General features: G+C 38.4%; 2 protein-coding genes across 4 annotated transcripts; one reads left to right on the top strand and one right to left on the bottom strand.

The window, feature by feature from the left end:
• The first annotated feature begins 10,296 nt into the window (after positions 1–10,296).
• On the top strand, positions 10,297–13,688 carry LOC149843969 (uncharacterized protein C24B11.05-like). 3 transcript variants are annotated; one of them, XM_090002004.1, is made up of 8 exons: positions 10,297–10,400; positions 10,745–10,811; positions 11,018–11,083; positions 11,232–11,329; positions 11,651–11,776; positions 12,700–12,996; positions 13,129–13,194; positions 13,382–13,688. In XM_090002004.1, the coding sequence occupies exons 2-8, from the start codon at positions 10,760–10,762 to the stop codon at positions 13,535–13,537; spliced, it is 861 nt and encodes a 286-aa protein (XP_089858130.1). In that variant the 5' UTR covers positions 10,297–10,400; positions 10,745–10,759; the 3' UTR covers positions 13,538–13,688. The 3 variants fall into 3 exon arrangements, with proteins under 3 accessions (XP_089858130.1, XP_089858131.1, XP_089858129.1); XM_090002005.1 differs by having other exon boundaries at positions 10,311–10,400; positions 10,733–10,811; positions 11,262–11,329; XM_090002003.1 differs by having other exon boundaries at positions 10,312–10,400; positions 10,733–10,811.
• A 4,685-nt stretch (positions 13,689–18,373) lies between these two features.
• Positions 18,374–24,568, bottom strand: LOC149843968 (uncharacterized). The gene is made up of 7 exons (XM_090002002.1): positions 24,462–24,568; positions 22,946–23,170; positions 20,890–21,031; positions 20,713–20,801; positions 20,084–20,138; positions 19,529–19,614; positions 18,374–18,774 (listed from the first exon to the last, which is right to left on the bottom strand). The coding sequence occupies exons 1-7, from the start codon at positions 24,507–24,509 to the stop codon at positions 18,619–18,621; spliced, it is 801 nt and encodes a 266-aa protein (XP_089858128.1). The 5' UTR covers positions 24,510–24,568; the 3' UTR covers positions 18,374–18,618.
• Between the last annotated feature and the right edge of the window lie 334 nt (positions 24,569–24,902).

The following is a 24,902-nucleotide window of genomic DNA, read 5'->3' as shown; positions in this document are numbered from 1 at the left end:
ACTCTTTTTAGCAAAGTCTCCTACTGCTAAAAGATTTCTTCTCATGGAAGGTACATTTGTTAGTAGAAGCATGTTCTCTTCTATTTGGAGCCTGTAGGTTCATATTTCAACCACATCACTATAAGTGTTATTTCTTATATATACCTTGTGATCTTCAGGTTTTAGCTTTTTCAACTCCATGAGTCATTCTTTTAACTTAGACACATATTGTAAGACCCGCAAAATTTTCTGAGGGATTTACTGTTTGATTTGAGTTGAAAATGTATGCTTTGTGTATTTATGAGATATAACACACAAATTTGATGTAAATTGACTGTGCTTTGTATTTCTGCCTTGTACGCGTGAACCGAAAATCGCATAGTTTCATTGTGTAAGTAAGAAGTGTCTAATTCTGGATGAATTAACTTCTGAAAATTTAAGGGTTAATCTATTATATATTTTTATGGTTTGTCCCCGAATTTGGGACCCATACGATGTAAAAACCTTGTCAGTGCATGTGAATTACGAGTTTTGATCCACGATTGGATCCGAATCGTGATACGCTTAATTCTCGCAAACGGATGAGAATTTTCTTGAGAGGCTTTGACCATTTCGTGTTAATTGAGGTTTTGTAGAGCACTAAATGATTTATCAGAATTTATTTAATATTTTAATGCATAAAACAAGTGTTGTTTTGAAACCTAATGCATATCAATCTTGGATTTGGATCTGGGTCAACTAGAGGACCCAAACCCTTTGGGCGTCCCCTCTAAAGGATCATTTTAGGCTTGGTTGACCAGCTAGTCAAGGTTTGACCAGCTGGGTGGCATATTTGAAAGAAATTACATGGTTTTGGAAAATAAGGCCATGATTGGCCAGTGTTCTTTTCAAAACCCTCATAATGAAGCCTAGAGCTCATTATGGGGGGCGTCTTTTCATAAAAGGAGCATGGAGTCGGCGCCCCATAGCATTTTTGCAATGCTTTTGAACTATTTCAAATGATAAAATCTGATTGGTTGGGTTGAGTGGCAGCCCAAGTAAATTCTACAAGTTTTAAAGGCCTTTATAAAACCTTTCCAAGGGCGTTTTTAAAAGATTTCTGAAATGATTTTAAATGCATGGCATGCATTGGGCATGGATATATAGGAGGGGGGCGTGGAGCACCCCAGCCCTCCATCTAGGCTGGATTAATCCCAACCGTCCAACATGTTGACCCCTAGCTTCTTAAGCCTTCAAGAGAGAGAAGAGAGCCCCTTTGGGCAATTTTCCTTGGAGGAGCCTCTCTCTCCTCCCCTTCTTCTTCTTCTCCAAAACAGAGTTTGAGAGTGAGTTGTGAGTGTGGTGTGGAGCAGCTCCAGCCGTGGTACCTCTTCCTCTATCTTCCTCTCCTCCTTTTTCCAAAGCCTCGTAGGTGAGACGCCTCCTTCCCTATGCCTATTGTGGATTTCGTTTGGAACGTGTCCTACATGTTCTTGCATTTTTGTAATCATGTTGTAAGTTTTTTATTGAGCACTTTCAGTTTTGATTTCCTCATTTTTGTGTTTTACGAAATGGGTTGCATGCGTTGTGAATGAGCTTTTGGTTAAGCACATTTTTAGGCATCTTCCCCATGTAATATTGGCATTGTAGCTAAAGCCATTTGGTTCTTCATGCTTTCAATCATGTTTTAGCATCGACAATGTGGCCAAGGACACGTTTTTGCCCCTTGCTTTTTCCTCAAAAGCTTCAAGTGTTCTTCTTGCATGATCCGATTTGTAGCAGCAAGACTTTTCTAAAGTCTTGTTCGGTTGGCGAGGAGGCACTGCCTTGGCATAAGCCCAACAACTTACCCATTCGGGTTGACCTCTTTTGGGGGTGTTGGTTTATGCTCAAGCAGTCTCAGGCATGGGGAAATCGCATCCTTTCCTTCTTCTTTTTTCCCATTTTGTTTTTGCTTGCTGGCCCACGAACGCCAAGTCTCCTCTGATTGGCTTTGCCGGCTGGACGTTCCATCATGTGTGACCCAGGCCTATGGCAGCTGGTCAGCCTGGGGTTGGATGGGCTGAGCCCCATCCTGGTTTGCCCCTTTTCCACTTCGGTTGGGCGTCCAGAATTTTCTGAATGTTATATCTATTTCGGGTGACCCCCAGGCCGACCACAACAGGTCAGCCTGAGCACCCCTTATTCCCTCTCGGTGGTCGGTGACACCATTGAGCCGGACCCAATGGGGGTTCATGGGGTTCGTTCACCCCTTTTTGACCTGATCAAGGCTTGTCGCTCGCATGATTGTTGGGGCGTTCTCCCTTTCCCACTTCAGTTTTTCTTCAGCCTTTTTGCCAGCACCCATTTCGGGTAGCTGGTGCATTTGCATGGCCTAACATGGTCTGGACCAGGTTCGGTCCAGACATGTTAGAGGCCCCTAATCGAACCCAGTTTCGGTTATGGGTTCATTGTTGTGTGCAGCTAAGAGTTGTTTGCGTGGGGCTGCTGCAGCCTAGCCGCAGTACTTTAAACCGCAGCTGGGTGCAGGCCGGAGGCATGTGCCCCTTAGTTTTGTGGCAGCTATGCCACGGCTTGGGTCTGGACATTCGGTCCAGACCCTGCTCTATTTTAGAGCAGACAGTTGGTTGGCCTGGACTAGATGGTCCAGACCCGTGCCTTTCCTTTGCTAGTTGCAGTTGAGGGTTTCGGCCCTTGCAGCAGGGCCTTTTTGGGCGCCTTTTTACAGCATAGCTGCTGTCCTCCCTTCGGGTTCGCTGCACTGCACAATCGGGTCTGCTATGTGTGCACTTTGCCACTAGTCATTGAATGTTTTATGGTGTTTTGTCGGACCACACCATGCCGCGGCTGGACTTCTTTTCGCCTCACTCCTACTGGTTTTAGCACGCATCCGAATTGCAGCCTAAGGGGCTGCAATTGTGTTTGGAGCGGGGTCTAATACCCCAACGAGTGCACTAAGTGTTTTGACTACTTACAGTTTGTGCGATGAATGTACGTTGTCCGATGCGACTTATATATATGGTTATGATTGCGCGATAATTTGATAATCCCATCAATATGGGTAGCGTGGATGCGTATCCTATGCATATGTACGCTTTAGCATAGAACGCAATTGTTCGCAATGCTCGCAAATGACACTTCGTTAGTTGTCTTTTATAAAAATAAGGTTTTACACCCTATCGAGCACTTTTAAGCAAATGAGGTTTTGGCATAATTGAGGAATTGGTGGCATATGTAAATCGTAATAAATGAATATGGTTTCTTCCTTGTCTTACAAGGCTCGACACAAAAATAGATCAAATCAAAGCATTAACATGTGGTTGTGGCGTGGTTGGTGAATCTGTTTAAATGGTATGTACACGGCCACACACCCTTAAGCACGTAAGCGTTGCACTAATTAATGCAATCGTATGCTCACAATGGTGATAGTTGAATGTATAATTATGTTGGCAATTACATGTAACTTCTCTAAGTATGAATGGAGTTGTGGCACACTTATGGATATCGCAGTCTTGTGAGACTTGTGCGACCTTTTGGAACTCCTTGGCGAGTGCTTGTGGGCAATGGCTCTACTTAGCGAGGTGAGCTCGCTCATGGTTGATATATATGGGTTATGAACTTGGCACAACTTGTGAGTCACACTTTATCGTGACAAATGCTTCTAACTGTCTTATCATAATGTGAAATGTTTTGTATGGTTACTTGACTAGTTCTTGCACGTTTGACACAATGCACATACTTGCCCACTTGTATCTGTGCACAGTTCACGATGACACATCAGTTTGCATGTCACAGCATTCATATTGTTATATTAGAAATTTATGTTCAGTGATGCATACTATGTTACAATGTTATAAACTGTGTAGAGTTTTATGTTCCTTGATGCATACTGAACTACTTGATGTGATTTGCTCATGCTTTGCCTACTTGCATTAATTCATGCTAGTTGCAGTCTTTCATAGATCCATGTGTAGTTTTATATCTGCTCATGTTGTAATCGCTCAAGTATTGTAAGATTTGCATGCTATGTATGTTTTTTAATAGCTTGCTTTTGATTTCCACACTTGGTATATCGTGTTTGGTTTGTCTCACCAGCTCGAAAGAGTACTGACCCCGTTTTATGGGGATACAGGTTCTTACTTAGGCGTGCGATGGAACTCGGTGTGCTGCAGCGGACCTTGAACCCACACTTTTGAACCTCACCTGTTGGATCCTGGCAGTTTTGGTTTTGTATAAGGATTGGTTGTACTATTTGTAAAGATGTATTTAATAAAAGTTGTTTCATCTTACTGTTGTTTCGCACCTGTAGTGGCTGCCCAGGGTTTTCTACTTGTTTTCCTTTCTGGTTTCTTGCGCGCTTGTTTTAAAAAAAAAAATTACCTCAAATCCAAAGGATTTTTAAAGTGGGGAAATTCTGGGGCGCTGCACATATTGTGTCACCCCTTAATCAATCCACCATCCTTGAAGATCATTATCTGCGATCAATGATTCAGACACAATGCATATATTTCTCGTTCTCTATTTACTTGCTTTCATGGATTCTCTTTCTTGGTTATATTTGGGCAATTATTCTAAAAATGCCCAATATTTTTTTAAGAAAAACATGCTCCCTTGATTGCAATCTTGGAGTTCTTGGTTTGCACTGGACGTTTCTTGTTGAATTTATTCTTCTTAAATTTCTTGAAGAATGTGCCTTTAGGCTTGAACCTATGAGAGGTTGCTGGTAAGGATTCTTAGCTATTCATGATTTTTTTCTTCCTTTCTTTTGATATGTACATTTGCTCAAGAGCTAATTGTAAAGAGCGCTTAGTTAGAGATAGACTTTTCTGGTTTAACCTCATGACAATTGGCATCATCTTTCAAGTTAGAGGAAGGTTGTTCAGTATGATGGAGATTTGTATCTGCTCAAGAATATCATTTTTAGCTATGGCTAAATCCTTAGCCATTACCAGCATTCAATTCACATGATCGACTATATTGTCTGACTCTTTCATCCTGCATGAGTTGTATTGCTTCAGAAGAAGTTAAATATGGGTTTCTGAAGTCATATCATACTTCTTTCTAACTTCTTCTATCATTTTCTTTGTGGTGTCAAAGTCTTCAAATAATCAGATGAGGTCATCTTGCATAAATGTTAGAAGAGTTGCTCGAGCAAGTTGATCATCTTTGATAAACTTATTATGAACTTTCTTCTCTTCTTCACTGGATTTATCAGTCAATAAAGATTTTACATTATTCAATACATATAGAGTCTTGTCATGTGTTAATAGATATTCCATCTCCACATTCCAAATTTCGTCCCATTGAGTTTTTTATTTTGGACAACTCAACCATGACTCCTCGGTTTTTTAATTTTCCTAGTTATAAACAAATATTAGAATTAATAAAACTTATTTCAACTAATATTTATAAATGTAACTAGTTTTGATCCTTTTAAACAAGTTTAGCATGTAATAAGATATTTAAATATGCAAGAATATATACAAAAAATGCTAAATTCTAAATATTTTTAACAAAAACAAGTACTATATGGTCTTCAGATCAGGACCACTTTTTTGCAATTTCAAAAAATAAAAGAAGAGACTTTATGTAAACAAAAGCACATAAACCTTTTTCTGCAACTTTTTGAGTTAAACAAAAAGTTTTTGACCCTCTTTCAGCAATATTAGAAAAGATTAGATGCATTGTTCTATAAAAATTCAACAAGATAGAATACTTTCTGAAATTTCAGAGTTTATCAGAAAAGAGGAACCACCTTTATACAATTTTTAGAAAAGCAGAAGCCTCTCTAAGCAAAAACAAAATAGCAACCTCAAAATGAAATTTTTTTGAGTTAAACAGAAAGATTCAACCCTCTTTCTATAATTTCAAAAAACTGAAAGTTTGTTTCTGCAAAAAATGATAAACAAGGGTTTCTTTTGAAAAAAATCAGAAAGTAAGCCTCTTTTTGGAAATTCTAGAAAATAGTCCCTTTGAATTAAATAAAATATATGGATTTAAAATGAAAATTTAAATTTTTTTATAAGTAATGAGAGAAGAAGAGTTCTCGACCCTTCTTCTTCTCTAAAACCCTTGCAGGTTTCCTTCTCCAGTGACGAGGCCACCCAACAACAAAATCGACGACCAGTCCAACGTGAGCACGTCACACCAAGCGAAACCCAATGACTGGTCCGGCAGCAGCACGCCGCACCTGAGGTGGTAACCAGCAGTCACCGCACGACCTCAGAGAACGAGGCCACTGTCGGTGAGGTTTTGAGGGCTAGAAAAATCTGACCAATCAGTCTCTAAAAATGGTGTCACTACTGGGACCTTCAGTGGTGTATCCGGCCACCCAACCGACCGAAAAAGATGAGTACGGTTCTGAGCCCTCTAATTTTTTTTTTCGTTTTCCCTTTTTTGTTTCAACGGCTCAACCGACGTTGATGCAGGCGATTTTTGACAACGACCCACTGAAAGTGGAGGACCCACTCAACAAGTTGCTCTCAGCGTTAGGCAGCACCCCCAACGACAATGATGAAGGGAACCAACATTTGTTTTCTTCTTCTCTCTAGCAATGCGACCCCTACCGTAAAACCAAGCGGTCTGGGCCAGAAAAACCCTTGTCGTCCGATGCACAGTGAGAGAGAGAGAGAGAGAGGAAGATCGGGCCACCACCGGTGGTGGTGATCTCTTCCTTCTATACCCGAAAAACGAAACCGAAGAGGGCAATTGAGCCCTCTTCCTTTCCTTTTTTTTATGTTGGTATTTTACACCGTACGAGATATCTGCACGTTGGTGACTACTCGTTGATTTCTGGTGAGGGTCAATGTCCCTTTTTTCTTTCTTTTGAGTTTTCGCAATCGGGAACCCTTGGTTCACCGATTTGCCAAAAACAGAAAAATAAAATTGACCTTTTTGCACATTGTTTTAAATTTTTTTATTTATAGTGTTGCACATGATTTAGACTGGCGCATACAATCACCGATTAGGGGTTCTGACGAACCTCGCTCTGATACCAATGTAGACACTTAAATGCGCAAGTCCAGAATTTCTGAAGGGTGAAGTATACGCTGTTACTCGCAAAATTGCCAGGGAGATCCACACTCTCAACTCTCTTGCAATTGAATGCCTTAGTTCTTGTAACCGTATGTTTTCGTACTACTGTTTTGCATTTTTAACGTTGTAAAGAGTTCAAGTTTTGAACGCCTCTCTGGAAGAAATTCCTTCAACCCCAAGAGACACTTCTCTTTGCATTTCAAGCATAGTGACCGTTGAGATAGCCTCTCAAGAGTCACCTTATGGCCATATAGCCTTACAAAATATTGATCAGCTGAGATTTTCTTTGACAACACTTTTTTTATTTGTTAATCCAATGAAAAAATACCCGCTCATCACCGACGGCACATTGGCTGGCCTTCGGTTGGAAAAAACCCTTGAGGTCCCTCTACCTACAAGGGAGTAGGCCTAGCTTCGACCTTGCGGCAAGGGATGCCACCAATGGGTTTCTTTGACAGCCAATTGAACTATAGTAACTTCCAATTTAAAATGTGCACGGAAGTTATTGGTAACTCTCTCTTTTTTTTCTGTAGTTTATGTTTCATGATTAGAAGCACTAATAGCGTCTTATCTAACCTTAGCGTGACTAACAAAAAGAAAAAGTATATCAATAATTGTGGATTAAAGCATGACCATGTTCCAGCTCATGCACCCCATAAGAGTAAGGTCTAACCCATTTGGAATAGCAAAAAAGACATGAAGCTGTTTCTTATGCTCATAAAGCATCTATGTAAATGACATCCTTGATCAGATAAAGAGATTGGTAAGCATAAGAACATGCCAACCGCTGATGATGAGAATATGATTCACACGATGATGAGGTCATGATCCTTGTGAGATGGAGTCCGGATCGGGTCACAAAAACTTGTGCATTAGGACCCGATGGCCCTCCATCATGTCTTGGGTCCCACACCTGACAGGCCCTGTCCCCAAGATGAAGGGTGATCAGGTGCTTGATGCACAAATATTTGTGCAATCATATTGCACTTGCTTGTTATGTGAAAAAGGTATGCCTTCCTTAGGGTAAGGTGGATAATCGACTAGGATTAGATAGTTACTTTATTTTTGTTCGGGTTTTTTCGGATGTGGTTGCTAAAGTTTTCTTTACTATGAACGCACTAGAAGCTGAATAAGAACCTCATTTTCTTTTTTCCTTCGATGAGTCTATTGAGAACATAACTGTGAGATAGGGGCTGGTAAACAAGCTGAACGAGCCGAGCTTGGGGCTGTTCGGGCTCGGCTTGTTAAGGGTACACCCCAGCTCAAGCTCGGCTCGCGAGCTCGTCACGAGCCAATCATGGGATGGCTTGTTTTTTTAAATATTTTTAAGTATTTTTTAAGCTTGATAATATATATAATATATACAAAATACATATAATATATATGTAATAAATGTATACAACACATAAGATATGTACATTATATGTATATATATAATATAAAATGTTCTATAGAATGTCTGAAAGAAACATGGCTTCTTAGAATGTAACGATCAACTTATTTGGTTTTTCCATTAAAAAAAAGGTTTTCTTGAAGAAGGGATCTAAGAAAATCAAACGTATGGGTTTAACTGTTGAAAGGGTATTCAACTTTTTCAAAACATTGTATATGAGGGAGAGAGATCTTGGAATTTTAAATGAACAATCAAACAGGAAAAAAATTAAAACCTAGAACTTTTTCTAGTTTTTCAAGTGCATCCAAACACTAACTTTTTCTGGAATTTTTAAAACTGTAACTTTTGAACATTTGAAAAACTCAAAAACTAGAAAATTAAACTTCATGATTTGCAACCAAACAGACCCTAAAAATTTGCTAGTCAGAACTTGGGTCGGACCCAGGTCTGTTCTGAAATTTCATAAGCCATACCCGATCCCATATACTAATCACACCTTATGAATCCAACCCGGATTCTCACTCGGACATGCTCATTTACTGACAGAACAAGCAAGGATCGGGTTATACCCGACCGGTTAAACACTCTTGTGGGCCTACGCAATGCACACCAATACTGTGGAAAGCATAATGTTGTGGGGCCCTGAGGGTGCAGAATGGCCACCCTCCACAAATCTGTTCGGGCCCACCATCTAAGTGACACCACATGAGTACACGTGAAGATGTATAAGAATCATAATTGTCAGCACGGCTGCAAATCGGCCTGAATCAGTCAGTTTGGTATCGTATCGATACGAAATGATCTGGTTCGGCTTATTTTTTAAATATTAAAAAAATAAAATATTTTTTATATTTTATATTTTATATTTTATATTTTATATTTTTATTTTAATATCTTTTTGACATGTGTCATCTTTTAGTTAAAATTTGATCGATTTAATTTAGAATCCAAAACTATAGTTACCAGAAGCTGGAAGGAAGCACCACGCTTCCCCATAAGGGGAGAAACCCGCTTCCTGGTTCTTATTGATGAGAAATGTGCTTTTCACTCGCTTTTCAAATCGCTTCTCTTGTGTTTCTCACCTGCTTTCATTTCGTTTCTCCCTAGCTTTTCTCTTTTTTTGTGTTTTTCATGTTAATATTTATACTTTTTGCTTCTCCTGGCTTCCACTCATTTCTTCATGTTTCCTTTTTCGCTTCCATAATTGCTTCCAAAATAAATCTTACTTTTCGCTTCACACTATTTTTGAACACTCGCTTCCCTCCCTGCTTATCTATTTTGCTTCCTTGTAACTATGATGCTATCAACCAATTTTTTTAATCTTTATAAAAATCGATTCAATATGCAATACGATTCTGGCAACATTGGTTAAAATACCTAAATCCTCTTACCGTCCAGCCAAAGTTGACAAAGCAAGTAGCCACCTACAACTAACAACTCCCCTTTATAGCATACCAATCTGGAATAAGTCCTCACAAAAATTCCTGCCATGATGCTTGCTACTACTTGGGTACATACCATCAAATTTCACCCCCACCCAAATTTTAGGCGTGAGAATAGCCCTTATCTTTACCAATTTCTGTCTTGATGTTGATGTGAATTCCTGCCCAGAAAATGAGGTGTGGTAGTGTCCAATAGGCCAATTTGTTGGGTATAAAGTTAATATACACCTGGATCATGCCACTTGGTGTCATGGATTCCATATGTTGGCATCTTAACCAATACTAAATAGTGATATTTTGATGCTTTATGGGATGATACGTGTCATCCATTCTGGGACAGTGGAGAGCAGAAGAGAATGTTGCAGGGCTGTGGCTTTCTGAGGCAGAAGCAAAAGTACCCTTTGGATTGAAAAGGACTCTGGATTAAAAGAATAAATACCCCAAGTTGGATTCTTTTGCTATTGGGAAGTCCTTTGAGGTTGGATATAATTATAAATAAGGGGACCTGAAGAAGTGGTGTACTCAAGGATTTGGATTGCAGAGAGATTTCTATTGTTAGAAAGATTGCAAGGGTATGCCATCTTTGTTTATTCAGTTTTTCATTATTGCTCTTTTACACTTTTACATGTGCTTTTCTTTTTTCAAAAAATGGTTTTTTATAATTTTAAAACCATTTTTGTTCATATGATTAGGGTATTTCATTTGTACCTGGAAATTTTATTGGATTTTTGGAATGTTTTGATTGTTTCTTCATAAACAATTGAGTTTGTGTAATATTGTTTTTTTAGGATCTTAGAGATTTGAATGGTAAAATATGCATTTATTGATTTCTTCTTTTTTCTTCGTTTTCTGCATTCTTTTAAAGAACTTTAGCAATTTTTTATATTTAATATTTCTTCTGTAGTTTTTTCTGCAGAACTGATTCTTCACCATGGACGCCGTTGAGAGTTCGGTTGAAACCAAATATGAATGCTTGCTTTTTGGTGAGAATCTCTCTCTCTCTCTCTCTCTCTCTCTCTCTCTCTCTCTCTCTCTCTCTCTCTCTCTCTCTCTCTCTCTCATTACCAATTACACAAAACTCACATGAGTTTGAGAAATAGAACTCCTATTGTTCATTTCTTTCTCGGGAAAAAATATTTTCACAATTGCTAGCACTTCCCATTGGTTGAAACGTTTTTTCATGTTGCAGACATGGATGATACGCTTTACCCTCTGAGTACAGGCTTAAACTTGGCATGCCGAAAGAACATTGAAGGTAATCTGTGTGTGTGTGTTTGTGTAGTCTGCACTTTGTTTTAATTTTGCAGGCCCCTGTGGCCTTGCATATGTATTCAAGATTGCCGGTCAGTTTCCATGTAGTTTCTTCTATAGCATATGAAAAATGAAGAAATCTATTTTTTCAGAATATATGATTAATCATCTTCATATAGAAGAGAAGGAAGTCCCAAAGATGTGCCTAGAACTCTACAAGGAACATGGCACAACAATGGCTGGTCTCAAGGTATTACATGCTTTTCTCTGTTCTTTCTTTATTTCTCAACCAAACATGAAGATTGTAAAATGTCAATAAAAATCATGAGAAAACGTATGGAGCACGTTGGGGTTCAGAGAAAAAGGACTCACAATAGTAAACTGTGGAAAAAATTCATCAGGTGTTCTGTTTCTTGCCAACATCAAACCCTATAACCTTCATGGACCACAAGGGCATTGTTTAGAAGCAATTTCAGTCATTTTGTTGGATGTTGTCATGATAACAGGTTGACCATTAGTTTTCCTTTCATTTGATTCAATCATCTGATTTTCTGCTTTTCTCTCTATGCAGGCATTGGGTTTTGAGTTCGACAACGATGAATTTCATGAATATGTGCATGGCAGATTGCCCTATGAGAATCTCAAGCCAGATCCTGTTTTGAGGAAAATGCTGCTTTCAATGCCTCAGCGCAAAATAGTACGTGTATTTCTTTTCTTATAGTCAGAAAAAACACGTCTACTATCGCTTTCACAAATTAGTAAGCAGAAATTTTAGAATTTGCTGCATATTACAATTTAATGATAATCGGAGAAAATCCAGAAATTCTATCGTTTCTGCAACTAGGTAAAGATCAATAAAAAGATTAAAATATAATTGTGAATTTTGATACAGATCCAACCTATATTGCTGAGGAAATATTGTCTTCAAGTATGGAAAAAGTACAAAAGGATAGTTTTGTTAGAATGCATGGGAGATGAAGATTCATTACCATGTCAATTCTAACCAGCCAGCCATCAGTTTCAACCCAAAATAGTCAAGGTCCACCAAAATTGACATGATGAAGATTGCACTTGATCACCTACAGAATTATGAGAAAAAAATAACTGTAGTATAGTTCATTGTCATGGCCATATAAAAAGCTCCTTTGGAGATGTTATACATAATACAATGACCAATCCAGCGCATCAATCCTTAAACTCTATCAATTGGTCTTGGATATCCTGAGATGATGAATTTCAACAACAAACTAGAAGCAGGCAAGAGGATATTAATATTCTTTTGAAGCACAACCTCAAATGGTATGAACTCTCAAGTAACGCTGATCTTACTATAATTCTGATTGAAAGGTTAATATTTAAACTAATTGTTGTTCTTATGGCATGACCTAAGTATTCGCTAGAGCTTTCTAACAAAATCAGTAGAATGTAACTTTGAATTACATTTGGAGGTCATGGTGAAGGTGACCAAATTTACAAGAATTGTCAGTCGAAATACAGGAGTTCATGTATAACATGAACTTGGTAACTTTCCAGGATGCACCATTAATAAATTGGATTTACAAAGCTCCTCCTTTTTCTTCTGTTGATGGCTTAAAACATGTAATTTCAATCATTCTGCAGATATTCACCAATGCGGATGAAGCCCATGCTGCAAAAGTTCTCAGTAGGTTAGGCCTTGACGACTGTTTCGAAGGAGTCATATGCTTTGAGACACTTAATCCTCCAACTGACAATCAGGGTAATTCAGATAATTCCTCCATGTCTGAAATTGGCATGAATAATGTTGATTCAGATGATTCCTCAGAATGTGAAATCAACAAGTCAATCAGAAGTGGCTGCTCACGCTTGATCTGTAAACCATCCCCTGAAGCCTTCCAAGCTGCTATAAACATAGCAAAGATCAACCCTGAAAAGACAGTAAGTTTTCACCAACCACTTTTACTGCATGTCATTGTTTTCAGTAATGATGTAAGAGAAGAACTGCATGTCATTGTTTTCAGTAATGATGTAAGAGAAGAGACAGTAAAAGCTAATACTCTTCTTTTGCAGATTTTCTTTGATGACAGTGTTCGAAACATAGCAACAGCCAAGGCAACTGGTCTTTTTACTGTTATAGTAAGTTCTTGCTTCATAATCAATTCTCTTTTGAGAAATTTCTACCAACTTTGGTCCGTCTTCTCAAATAAAACTCAACAATCCTAATAAATAAATCATTTTAGATACTCTGAGATACTTTAGAGGTCAATATTCATGTCTATGTTAACACTACGTATTCTTGCAATGATTTATCAATATATGACAGGTGGGTAGGGAACTGCTGGTCCCAGGTGCCGATTTTGCGCTCAACAGCATCCACAATATTCGGGAAGCCTTACCAGATATATGGGAGTGTGGAGAAGAGGATCAGATGGAACAAGTTCTTCCCCCAACAGGAGTAGAAACAGCAGTCCTTGCATAAAAAGATGTCGAACACAACAATGGAATATTTCAAGCATCTCCACTTTAATTAATGAATGTAAACCTCTTGCATTTATAATGATTTGCAGAGGAAGTTGTCCTTTGAGCCATACAAATAATAGTAAATAATAACAAGCACTTATTAAGAGATCCTCCTTCCTCTTTCAGTTCAAATTGTGCGGTACCACAACACACACAGAGCTTGTGATTGTAAATCACAATCACAGAATTTCTCGAGTTTTTACAAACATGATAAAATGCAAGTTGAAAAGTCACTCTGTGAACTGAGCTTGAATCTGGTAGACTCAGAGGTGTGCATTAGATACATTATTTTTTAATTCACTTTGGATCAAGTCCTTAGTGCAATGGTTATTCATGTAATTTCTTTTTCAAGATACCACCGAGTTTTTACTTAAGGTATGTTCATGCCCTGCACTCGTGCAAATCCACACTGACCACCTTCAATAGCATCTTGACTTAATTAGGACAGAGCACACCCTAAGCTCTACAGGGTAGACTCTTGACTAAATCAGCCTAAACTCACTAAAGAGAACTTAAGAAAGCGACAGAGAATGAGAGATGGTTGAGGTATATAGACAAGCTCCAACCTACAACTAACCATAAAAGACCTAGACTAGCCAAACTGCTAACAATAAACGCTCGAACTACTAAGAAAATAAAATTTATAGGCTGGGTTATGTTCAAAAACCAAAAGGACAGTCAATCGATTATAAATGACCTTGCCAGCCCCAAAAGAGTCCAAAAAACATGCACAATCTAAGGTCAACATGGTTGGGCAGTTCTAGAATGTTGAAGCAATAAAGGGATCATGCAGGAATACTGGGTAGGTGATGCAGGAGGTTCACATGAAATTGGGGTTTAAGGGATCCATTTGAATCCAGCTTTAGTTTAGGTTTTTATTTTTATGTAATGGATCTATCCTAATTAAAGTTAGGATTAAGGTTTTCCCGTTTACCCTATAAATACTCCTTATAGGAATTGTAAGTAATTGGATGAAACCTTGTTATTTTTCTGAATTTTTATAATTTTAATTAATATTTTTTATTATTTCTTTCAAGCTTCATGTCGTGAGAGTAGGTGTAACTTAGTTTTTTTGTCGTAAATCTAACCCTGGATTTAATTCAAAGTGGTATCAGAGCTTTTGGAGATAATGCACGAAGTTCAAAAGGCAATGTTAAATAATTTATGGAGAAATGTGTGAATCAGATGGAGTCTGATGTTCAAGGGTTGCAAGCACACTTAGCCTAAATTAACAGAAAGTTGTACCAGGTGATTGGAGAACTGGAGGAGAGGGCATTGCAGTTCGAATCAATGATGGAGATGGAAGAGTGTTTGGTGCGAAGTTTCATAGAGCTTTTCAATGAACGTCTGCCCGTTCTCAAAGCCCCAAAAGAAAGGGGGTTGCCCTGATGCAACCAGCGAAACGACATGAGCAACAAAATCAAAACCCTTGGCAAAAATCCCTCCAAAGCCAAGTACCCATTGAGTGTAATCCTCAACCACTGGTGGTTCCACCATCCTATCACCCGCAGCCCCTTCGCTCCATCTCCATCTTTCTCACATTCCCTTCTTCTCCACCTCCACGTCCCCCTTTCTTTCCTCCTTTATCAGCACCTTCTTCTTGCCCTTACTCTTCTCCACTTGCCGCCGCAGTCTCACCATCAACCACCACATAAGGGCAGCAGTCCTGGCCACCCGGCTGGCGAGCCTACTGTTTTGCCCCTCACAGTCATTCCTCTCATCTCTCCCTTCCTTCTCTCCCATTACACCGGCCGGAAAATCAATCTCTGCTGGTCGGAATCCAGTGGGCAGATTTCCGCAGGACATCCTTGACCGTCGGCAGGACCATCCACCGGCCAGCGGTCCATCTAGCCGGATTCCAACTTCGGTGGTGGAAGGTGGAGGTCAAAAACCTAATTACCCACCACCCCCCTCTTCTCTTGCCTATCGTAGGTGGTGATGCACACATCCGAACCGGTTTGAATTTCGATCGAATCTAAACCGGATCGGCTCACAACTCCCTCACAAAAAACCTTTTAACTCAAGTAAAGAAACTGGGTTGTCTTGTTTAAATCGGTTCTCAACGTTTTGTAACCCTATCAACCCAATTTTGGATTCAGTTTCAATTCAAAACACATTTAAATCTACTTTGTTAAACCCACTTGGATCAATTCAACCAAAACTAGCATTAAACCCAATCCAAATTCAAAACTTATCTTACCCATTTGACCCAGGGCCTACCCAAGCTTACTTAAATCCAATTAAGATGAACTTGGATCCGAGAGTACTTACAGTTAGGTCATTCTACCTGGGCTTATATCTTAGAAATGGATCCATTTGAAGTTTTTATATACCACTCACCAAGGAGCAATAGGGTATAGATGTTCTCTTCATTTACATCATCCAAAAAACTGATCTTATCATTGTCAACTTCTCTCGATCGGTGCTTAATAGATCCATGTTTATTAAAGATCTTAAAAATAGCATGAAACTGGAAGAAGTGCAAGCGGGATCTTGACTCCAAGGCGAGTCTTCTTTAACCTAGGAAGAATGATGCAGGAGCGTATTCGCATAAAATTCGAGTTCAAAGGATCCATTTAGATCCAACTTTAATTTAGGTTTCCTTATTTAGATTAGGATTTTATTTTTATGTAATAGATCTATATCTAAGTTAGAATTAAGGTTTTTCTTTGTACCCTATAAATATTCATTATATGGATTGTGAGTAAGTAATTGGATGAAACCTTGTTAGTTATTTTTTTTTTGTAATTGAAATTAATATTTTTTATTATTTTTTGTTTTCCAAGCTTTCTTTCATACGAGTAGGCGTAACTTAGTCTTGTTATCATAAATCCTAGTCAAATTGCAGGGTCGGATTTACCTCAATAAGTGTAGGTTGTAGTCAATGTCAAAAATGATTGGTCAAAGCTCATTAAATGAGTCAAAAAAGGCTTCTGTTCAAGGTCCAAGAATGACCAAAACCAAATTAAACCAAACTGAGTCTAGTCAAACCGGACCGCTGTCTAAAGTTCAAATTTCAATTGACAAGCCTGGCTCAAAAAAGCAATTGTAACCCTTATAAAATCGTATGAAGATATCTCTTCTCTTCAATTGAATGAAATAAAAATTTAATAACTCAGGTAAATGTAAGAAAATGAGTAGGCAAAGCTAGGTTCTAACTCAAGACAAAAAAAAAACTTAACACAAAGTTATGATTGTAGTTTTCATTCTCATGGACACAAGGATGCATGACGTGGGTTTTACTCGAAAGTTAAAAAAAAAAGTTCAAAAATAGGACAAAAGTTTTTGTTTTTTAATTAATTAAAAATTATTTATTGATATTTTTGATGTTTAAAAATGTATTTTTTATTAAAATAAAACCTTCAAAAAAAAAACAAGATAATATTATAATATTGTCTGTACATATCAGTATCCATGTCCACGTGTCGGAGCATGTTCTCTCCGTGTCACGTACTGGATTTTAATTGCAAGGTACTCTGCCAAGTACTGGATTTGCTCTTATCCAATGGGTCTACTGCATGAACCCAGACACACCGAGAACTTGTTCAAAGAGAGGGCATTATGCCATGCACAGTGGACATAGAGCCACTAAGAGCTGACAGACCAAGCCAGACTTGGGTATCAGATCCAAGAAGTCGAGTCTCACCCCAACTACGTGGTACAACTGGCACTCTTGCAACAGAATGATGGGAGACTCATTCTAACCTAAGTACACCTCCTTCCTACTCAGCCTGCACCAGAGCTGGCTTGGTGCAGAATTACAAGGTCCATCCATCATCCTGCAAAGAGGAATTCGCCTCAGATGTCATGGTCTGGATGAATCTGACCCACATTCATGCAGGAAATTATACAATGGAATCATCTAACCAATTGTTTGATCAAATGCCTCGCAGGCATTCGGCATCTCGGAATGCCATGATACCTTGTTATTCCCAGCCTGTCCTTCACTTAGAAACATTGCAGACTTGCAGTAGGATGTAAATTCTAAAGTGGGTATCAATGAATTTACTCTTCTCAGTTTGCTTTCATCATGTTCTCGTGTTGGAGCTCTGGGCTTTGGTGAACAGATGCATCAGTTTGAGCAACAGAATGGGCTTCATTGACATGTATGCACATGTGAGTGCGTTAATGGAGCTATGCATGTTTTTCAGGGTATGCAACAGCGAGATGTTTATACATGGAACTCACTAGTTGTAGGTTTCGGTGCTCATAATAATGAGCCAATCACAGTTTTTGAGCAAATGAGCATGGCTGGATTCTGGCCTAATTCAAACAGTTGTTCTAGAGTGCTGATTGGATGCAGAAAAAGGGGTGAATTTATATAGAACCTGATACTAGGCATTATGGATGTGTGGAGGTTTGCTATGACAGTGCAAGTGAACTTGGAAAAGCACCAAACCAGTGCTGATGAAATAATCCGGACTTTGCTTGGTGCCTGCAGGATCCCTAAGAAGTCGAAACTTAGTGAAATTGCAACACAGAATATGTCACAATTAGAAGAGAGTGATGCAGGTGATTTCATGCTTCTGGCTAGAATCTATACCTTGATACAGATGAAACGGAGGGCATGGTTAAGATGATGAAAATGATTGAAAGTCAGGGAGCCAACAAGCAGCTGGCTGGATTTGGATTGAAGCTGGTGAAGTTATCCATAAATTTGTAGTGGGGGATCATTCACATACTAATTCGAAAAAGATTCATGAGAAACTGAAGAAGATCGTGAATTCATTCACATATGGTGACTAAAGATGTTCTGCAATCTGGATGTCATGAGTTTGAAACCCACTAGTGCCAGTGTTCCATGTTCATATGGACCATAATAATATATTTTCAGATTCCATTAACAGAAGACTAAATGACAAAATGGTGAATACTCACACCAGAATCCTATATATAATTCTGACTATTGCATTAGTGTGACCTAAGGTCACAGGCGATCAAAATATCTGCCTCGATAAGCATAAAAAACATGAATCCATACATACTACAGACCTGCTCAAGAAACTACAAATGAAACACAAAAAGGCGCCCAAGAGCAATTTAGCTGTCCAAGGGCAATTCTCCACAGTTAACAATTCTGCAAGGCAACCTGGGAACATCTGTCCTGCTAGTCTCTTGAGATTCAAGCATTCTCACAACATCCATTCCCTCCAACACATGTCCAAATACAACGTGCCGCTTGTCCAGCCATGGTGTCTGTATTACACAGTACAAAACTTTTGTGTAAGAATGTTACATTTTCTTGAGAGGTAAACAATAGTGGAATTGATATGAAACACCAAGCCTCCAAGCACAGTCAATATGCAAGATCAATAAACTGTTCATGTTCCTTGTTATTCTATCATGCTTAAACTTGAGCTCAACTGTCAAACAAAAGGAATTTGTCTCAGGACCAGTAAGCCAACAAGTTTGCTTTCAGAGAAAGAGTCATACTCCAGTGATCATATCATCATACACTATTAGCCCTAACAATGATGAGAAGATGAACATAACACATTTAGAGTGTAAAAGTTTGGAGAATTGAACATGCCATTTTCTGATCCATCTTATAGGGCATAAATTATCTCATTAGGACTATGCAGTGTAACAAGAGAATCCCCCGGATGTGTACAAGGCACATCTTAATCAGGAATTAATTTATTGAACATGGACTTTTAGAAATTTAATGATCCAAGTGTTCTAATAAATAATCTCTCTGTGTTTACTGCCTGGAAATCTTTTATTCGATACCTTCTCACGGTGGAATAACTTGACTAATTCCACTTCTCACTCATATCTTCCAGTTTAACTGTTCAGAATTTTACCTGGGTGTCTATCAAGGCTTTCCAATCATTAAACCAGCAAGTAATGAACTTTCATCAACTTGATATAAAAAGAAACAAAATTTGCCCCATAAAAAATGAAAGTAGTCAATATTAAAAAAAAAACAAAAAAGATGCAGCAAACTTGCCTTGACGGTGCATATGAAGAACTGACTGCTGTTGGTGTTTGGTCCGGCATTTGCCATGCTTAATACACCAGGCCCAATGTGACTTACTGCAGGGAAAAAGGGAAAAAATAAAAGGAAATTTATCAAGGTAATGGTAGAGGTTGAACTATACCTAACAGGACCAGAGAACACATTCTTTGAAATCTTGGCTAAACTAGAGATCACAACTCTACAGATTTTGCTTCAATAAAATAGTTGCATAATTGATCAGCAATAGGATACAACCAACTTTCTTCGCAGCATTTATCATTCATTGTCATAGTTTATCATTAAGCATTCACCTCATGCAAGCTGTGATTTTTGTTACCAAACAACAGTACTGATTTAGAAAACAAATCAGTTACAAAATTTATCCTAGATTCAAAAATATAAAGGCTTGAACATATATCCCAAATCATTTACAAAATTTATCCTGGATTTGAAAATATAAAGAATTGAATATATATTAGAAAGGCAGGAAGTTAAATGCATTGACTCCAGTCCAAGTGATGTAGGTGTAAAACAAAAAGCACTTACAAGAAAAATCCTCATCGTCAAACTTGGAACCATAGATACACCTTCCGCCTGTTCCCTGTCGCCAGAAAAAAGTGCTGCTCCATGAGTGCCAAAAGAAGCCCATTCTACCCTAGATAACTTCACTCGATAATTTAGTGATTGCAGAATTGGCCTAAGCAATTCTTCCCACTAAATGAGAACTACAAAAATGCCCAGCTATTTGGAGCTGATTTTATTCCCACATATATTGCTGAGAGATCATGTTTCCATAAATGATGCTAATGTTTGGTGACAATGAAAAGTACTTTACAATTTATTCCTAAAAGAATGAAAAGTGTCCATTTTTTAGGGGAATGACTCAAAAAAATGAAGCAACTCACTTTTAATCGTTTAGAAAATATTGAAAATACTGATAATGTGCCCAACTTTTTCATTAACAAATTGCTACACAAAAATTACCAAAAGCAGACCACAACAAGTCATTGAAAAGCATGGAGATATATTTGAAGATAAAAGCACGTCAATTTAAGATAAATAAATGAGACGGTCATTTTTTGCATCACTGAGCTGTAGCAGCATTCACTTAAACATTCTTAGAATAGGATTCCAATTGACAGTTTGTACCAATACTAACTAGAGATAGAACTCACATTTCCCTTAACAAAATCGCCCCCTTGGATCATGAAGTCTTTAATAATGCGATGGAAGGATGATCCCTTGTAACCAAATCCTTTCTCCCCTGTGGAATCAAAGAAATTAACAAGACCACATATGGCAGGTTCTTATCATGCATAACTCTAGCACTTATGGGAGGAGGAGAAGCAAACCTGTACATAAAGCACGAAAGTTCTCCACTGTAGATGGCACAACCTCACCAAAGAGGCCCATCACAATCCTTCCAACAGGTTCGCCTCCAATTTCAATATCAAAGAAACACTTGGTAGTTACTTTAGCTTGGAGCTCCAGATCCTATAAAATCAGAAGCAGGAAGCTAAAGCCCAATTGACTTGAGATGTGCTAGTAATTAAAAACCCTAGGAATCATTCGTTAAGACCAACAATTACAGAAAGTTAAAGTGGAATTATTTTGCAGTTTTCATAATCAGAAATGTTTCAATTTAGTATTATAAACAATAGACATAAGAATATATTGGAAAAAAATTGTGATTACCCAAAACATAAAATATGTCTGTCACTTGCTAGTTTGTAATCTCATTGTTTTGAGTAACCACTGCATAAGCAAACCCTAAAACTAATACCTAATTTCGTGGAAGCCATGTTTTTCTTATGTTTGCAGTTCATAAAGTTAGGAAAGGGAAAAAAGTTAATTAGAAAAGCAGAAACAGTGTTGCACGAGGAAAATTAAGATAGAAAAACATAAATGATGGGAAGGTCAGGTAAAGGGAGATAGCTTTATTTCCCTCTGTTCTTTCATTCTTCTGTAACATTTCCCATTTGTTAAGGACAAAATAAGGGCATGATATGCAATAGGGACTAAAAACGCTAAACAAAAGGGGAGAACCATGATGAAAGGTTATACATACAGAAAGGGAATGCTGTGTGGGAGAGATAATGCTCACTTCCCTTGTTATGTGATAAGATCATACATATGGTATCAGGTGCTAATTAATTATATGAGTGCAGTGACAAGGTTGCTCCCTCCTTTTCCTTTTTTCCTTTTCTTTTTCTTTTCCAAGGGGTGCAGGGAGAGGTAGGGTTCGAGGGGTGTTGGCTGTCAAAAAGAGAAACTTCATCCAAATAAAACAGTGCAGTGATGAGGTTAACCTTCAAGAATAAAAATGGTAGAGAAAACAGCACATATGCAATATTTTCACCTGCCACAAATTGATAACAGACACTTTACCAACCTAACCAATCAAAGACACCATCTCCATATCAAAAGTACATATGACCTTTGATCTAATCAAACAACTGAACAAATCTTGATATTCCTAATCCATTCATGTCAAGAAATGTTTCTCTGATATGCAGGATAACTTTTGTTTCTTCACTCCTTTTGTTACTGAAGAATCATATGATTCTTTCCAGCCAAATTAGCCACCAAGCCGGTGAAACCAACATATTCATAACAAAACCCACCTAGGACCCTCATCCAACCCAACCAAGATTATGATCCCAAATGCCCACTCCATGCAGACTCTGTGTCCATCCAGAGGCCATGCAGACACAGAAAAGCACTGGAACAAAGAGCACTGCCATAACTCATGAATGTGACCAACATCAAGCTTGTAATGTAAGGGCATACTAATAAAATGAAATCCCATTCTTTGCTAGTTGACATGTGCAGGACGTTTATCAAGAAAGACCAGCCACTAGAAAGTCATAGGGCAAAGCATCCTGCACAAAATTACCCCTTCCCAGACTCTACAAGAGCAGAGAAGAAAGATTTAACACAGAGAGCACCATTAATGGAGCTTGACCACTTTATAAAATCTAGGACACTGACATAGAGATGGTAATCTGAAAAATCATCAATAAGCTTTACCTTGTCCTGGGATTTAGGGTTTCCAGAACCCTTTCTATACCAAACAAAGAAAGAAACCTTTGTGAACTTAATTAGCTAGAGAAATCAACAACACTGCTCACATGCATGCCAACAGATACATGCATGCACACACCAAGCAGAAAGAGGCACACACATACACATCAAAACAAACAAGAAAAGCACATGCATACACAGAGTAGGAAGCAAACATCTTTTAATAGTTGTATTACCAAAAAAACAAATTTAAATACCAAGCAGTCTAAGTAGAAAACCATGTGTGCTGCTAACATTTATAATTTTCATCGATTTCCCTCTGATAAGTTTCATAATGACAGACAATTATTGCCTTCAGATGCATATGCAATAGAAGGTACCTACTTGTGTCATTGAAATTGAGCACACCATTCTCTTTTGTCCAGTTGATCTTGCAGGTGGAAAATGCCCAATACGAAGATTTTTTGGATAAGTAGAATAAGATTGCATGCCTCCAACTCCAGTAGGACACTTAACAGATTGAATGAAGGCTTCATTTTGGTTAACCCTTAAAGTTCCAGGAAACGTGCATGCTCTATGCACACTGGAAACATAAGAAGCAGAATTCCCCTGAAAACCAAAAGATAAAAGCAAACAGTAAGAAATAGTATCAACTGATGCCTTTTGAAAAAATAGTATCAACTGATTGTTGCAAATGATAACCTCTAGCTAGTACTGAAATACAGGTATGCAATAAGAAAACTGGTGCGAAAATTCTCTGAAGGGAAAGAGCAAGCAAGATTAATATGCAGTTTACCTATTGTACAAGTTACATGATTGCTTACTTCATGCATGTATAAATGACGAAGAATGGGTTACTTTAGCTGATTTAGAGCCAATATTACCCAAACTAATGTAAAACAAGTTTCACTTTTATAACCTTCATTTAAGAAATCCATTAGTTAATTGCTTGACATTGAACCACCATTTGGCAAAATTGAATTTAAAAATTTGTCATAAACAAAAAGTACTTCATGAAAATGGCTGGAATCACCAAGAAGTTTCCAAACTCTAAACATATGATGTAAATTTTTAGCACTGCTATTGAATAAAAGTTCTTCCAAATGGAATGCAATCAACAGCAGCCCTGCAAGTGTGTCAAACTTCTCGAAAAACTTACACATGATTTCAAGCTTATAATTTTCTCAGAAAGAGTGTTTTTCACCAAAAGGGAGGTGAAAAATATGGATTCCGCCATCATGGGGCTCGACCCATTGCCTAGTAAATGAAGAAAAAGCAAAAACAAGAAGAAATAAAAGACTTGGGCATGCCTGTTCTAGTCACATTATCAAACTAAGCTACCAAATCTGTTAAATGATGCGTCCCTATCAGTGTTGGTCGCACACTCACTACATCTGTTTCTATATTATTGGTGAATGTGGCACCCTTATTCCTAACATGGGTCATGCTCAATTGCTCATGCAAGGGTCAAGACTAGATTGAACCTTGTCCAGTTAATAAAACCACAGAAAATCAAACCAAGTCCATCCCACTCACGACTTGCACAGGTACATCATAACAACCATATGAGTGTCATATTCCCCACCCTCCAATATAAGAAGAGTATGAACGTGTGAATTGATGACCATGTTGGTGGCACTCTCATTGCATTTCTCTCTCCTATTTTCCTACCCATGCTAAAATTGAACTCCCAGCCGTCTACCAACAATAGATGTCTTTTGTAATTACAACTTATATACACCACAATCACTACCAACGCACTCTGTGTGTGTGTGTGTGTGTGTGTGTGTGAGAGAGAGAGAGAAAGAGAGATTGGTACTCAAGTGGTCACAGAATCGCACTATTTTTCCAACAAAAAAGGGGAAGAAAGAGAAGATAAATAGTGGGGAGAGAGAAAAACCCGAGTGAAGGCCAGTGTGGTGACGTCCACAGAGAAAGACGCAGCCATGACGAAAGAAGAAGACGTCGAGGGAAGACGAAGTGAGGATGCAGGGGAGAGTGACCGTTCGTTGGGTCGTCCGCCCGACGAACCCTTCAAAGGACAGATACACCCAAACGACGGGCAGCTCATCGTCTCGGAAGACTTTATGAATCGGATCGGGATTCTCCATGTTATATCGAATCGATACGACCCGAAATTGACATGACTCGGTGGGATGGAGGCTTCAACAGCGGGTCGGATTTGCTTGGAGTCTTGGACTAATGTTGCCAGAATCTGTACTGGGTCTGAATCGGTTTTCAAACGATTCACATAATCGGTCGATTCAGACTCTGAACCGAACTGAGCTTAATTGGTCAACTTTTCACCATCACATGTCACGTGTCATTAAAAAGTACAATA

The sequence above is a fragment of the Nuphar pumila genome, chromosome 3, assembly GCF_984573655.1.
Source record: "Nuphar pumila chromosome 3, dmNupPumi1.hap1.1, whole genome shotgun sequence".
Taxonomy (NCBI): domain Eukaryota; kingdom Viridiplantae; phylum Streptophyta; class Magnoliopsida; order Nymphaeales; family Nymphaeaceae; genus Nuphar; species Nuphar pumila.
Note: the sequence above shows the minus strand (reverse complement) of the source record. Positions and strands in the feature narration are given on the sequence as shown.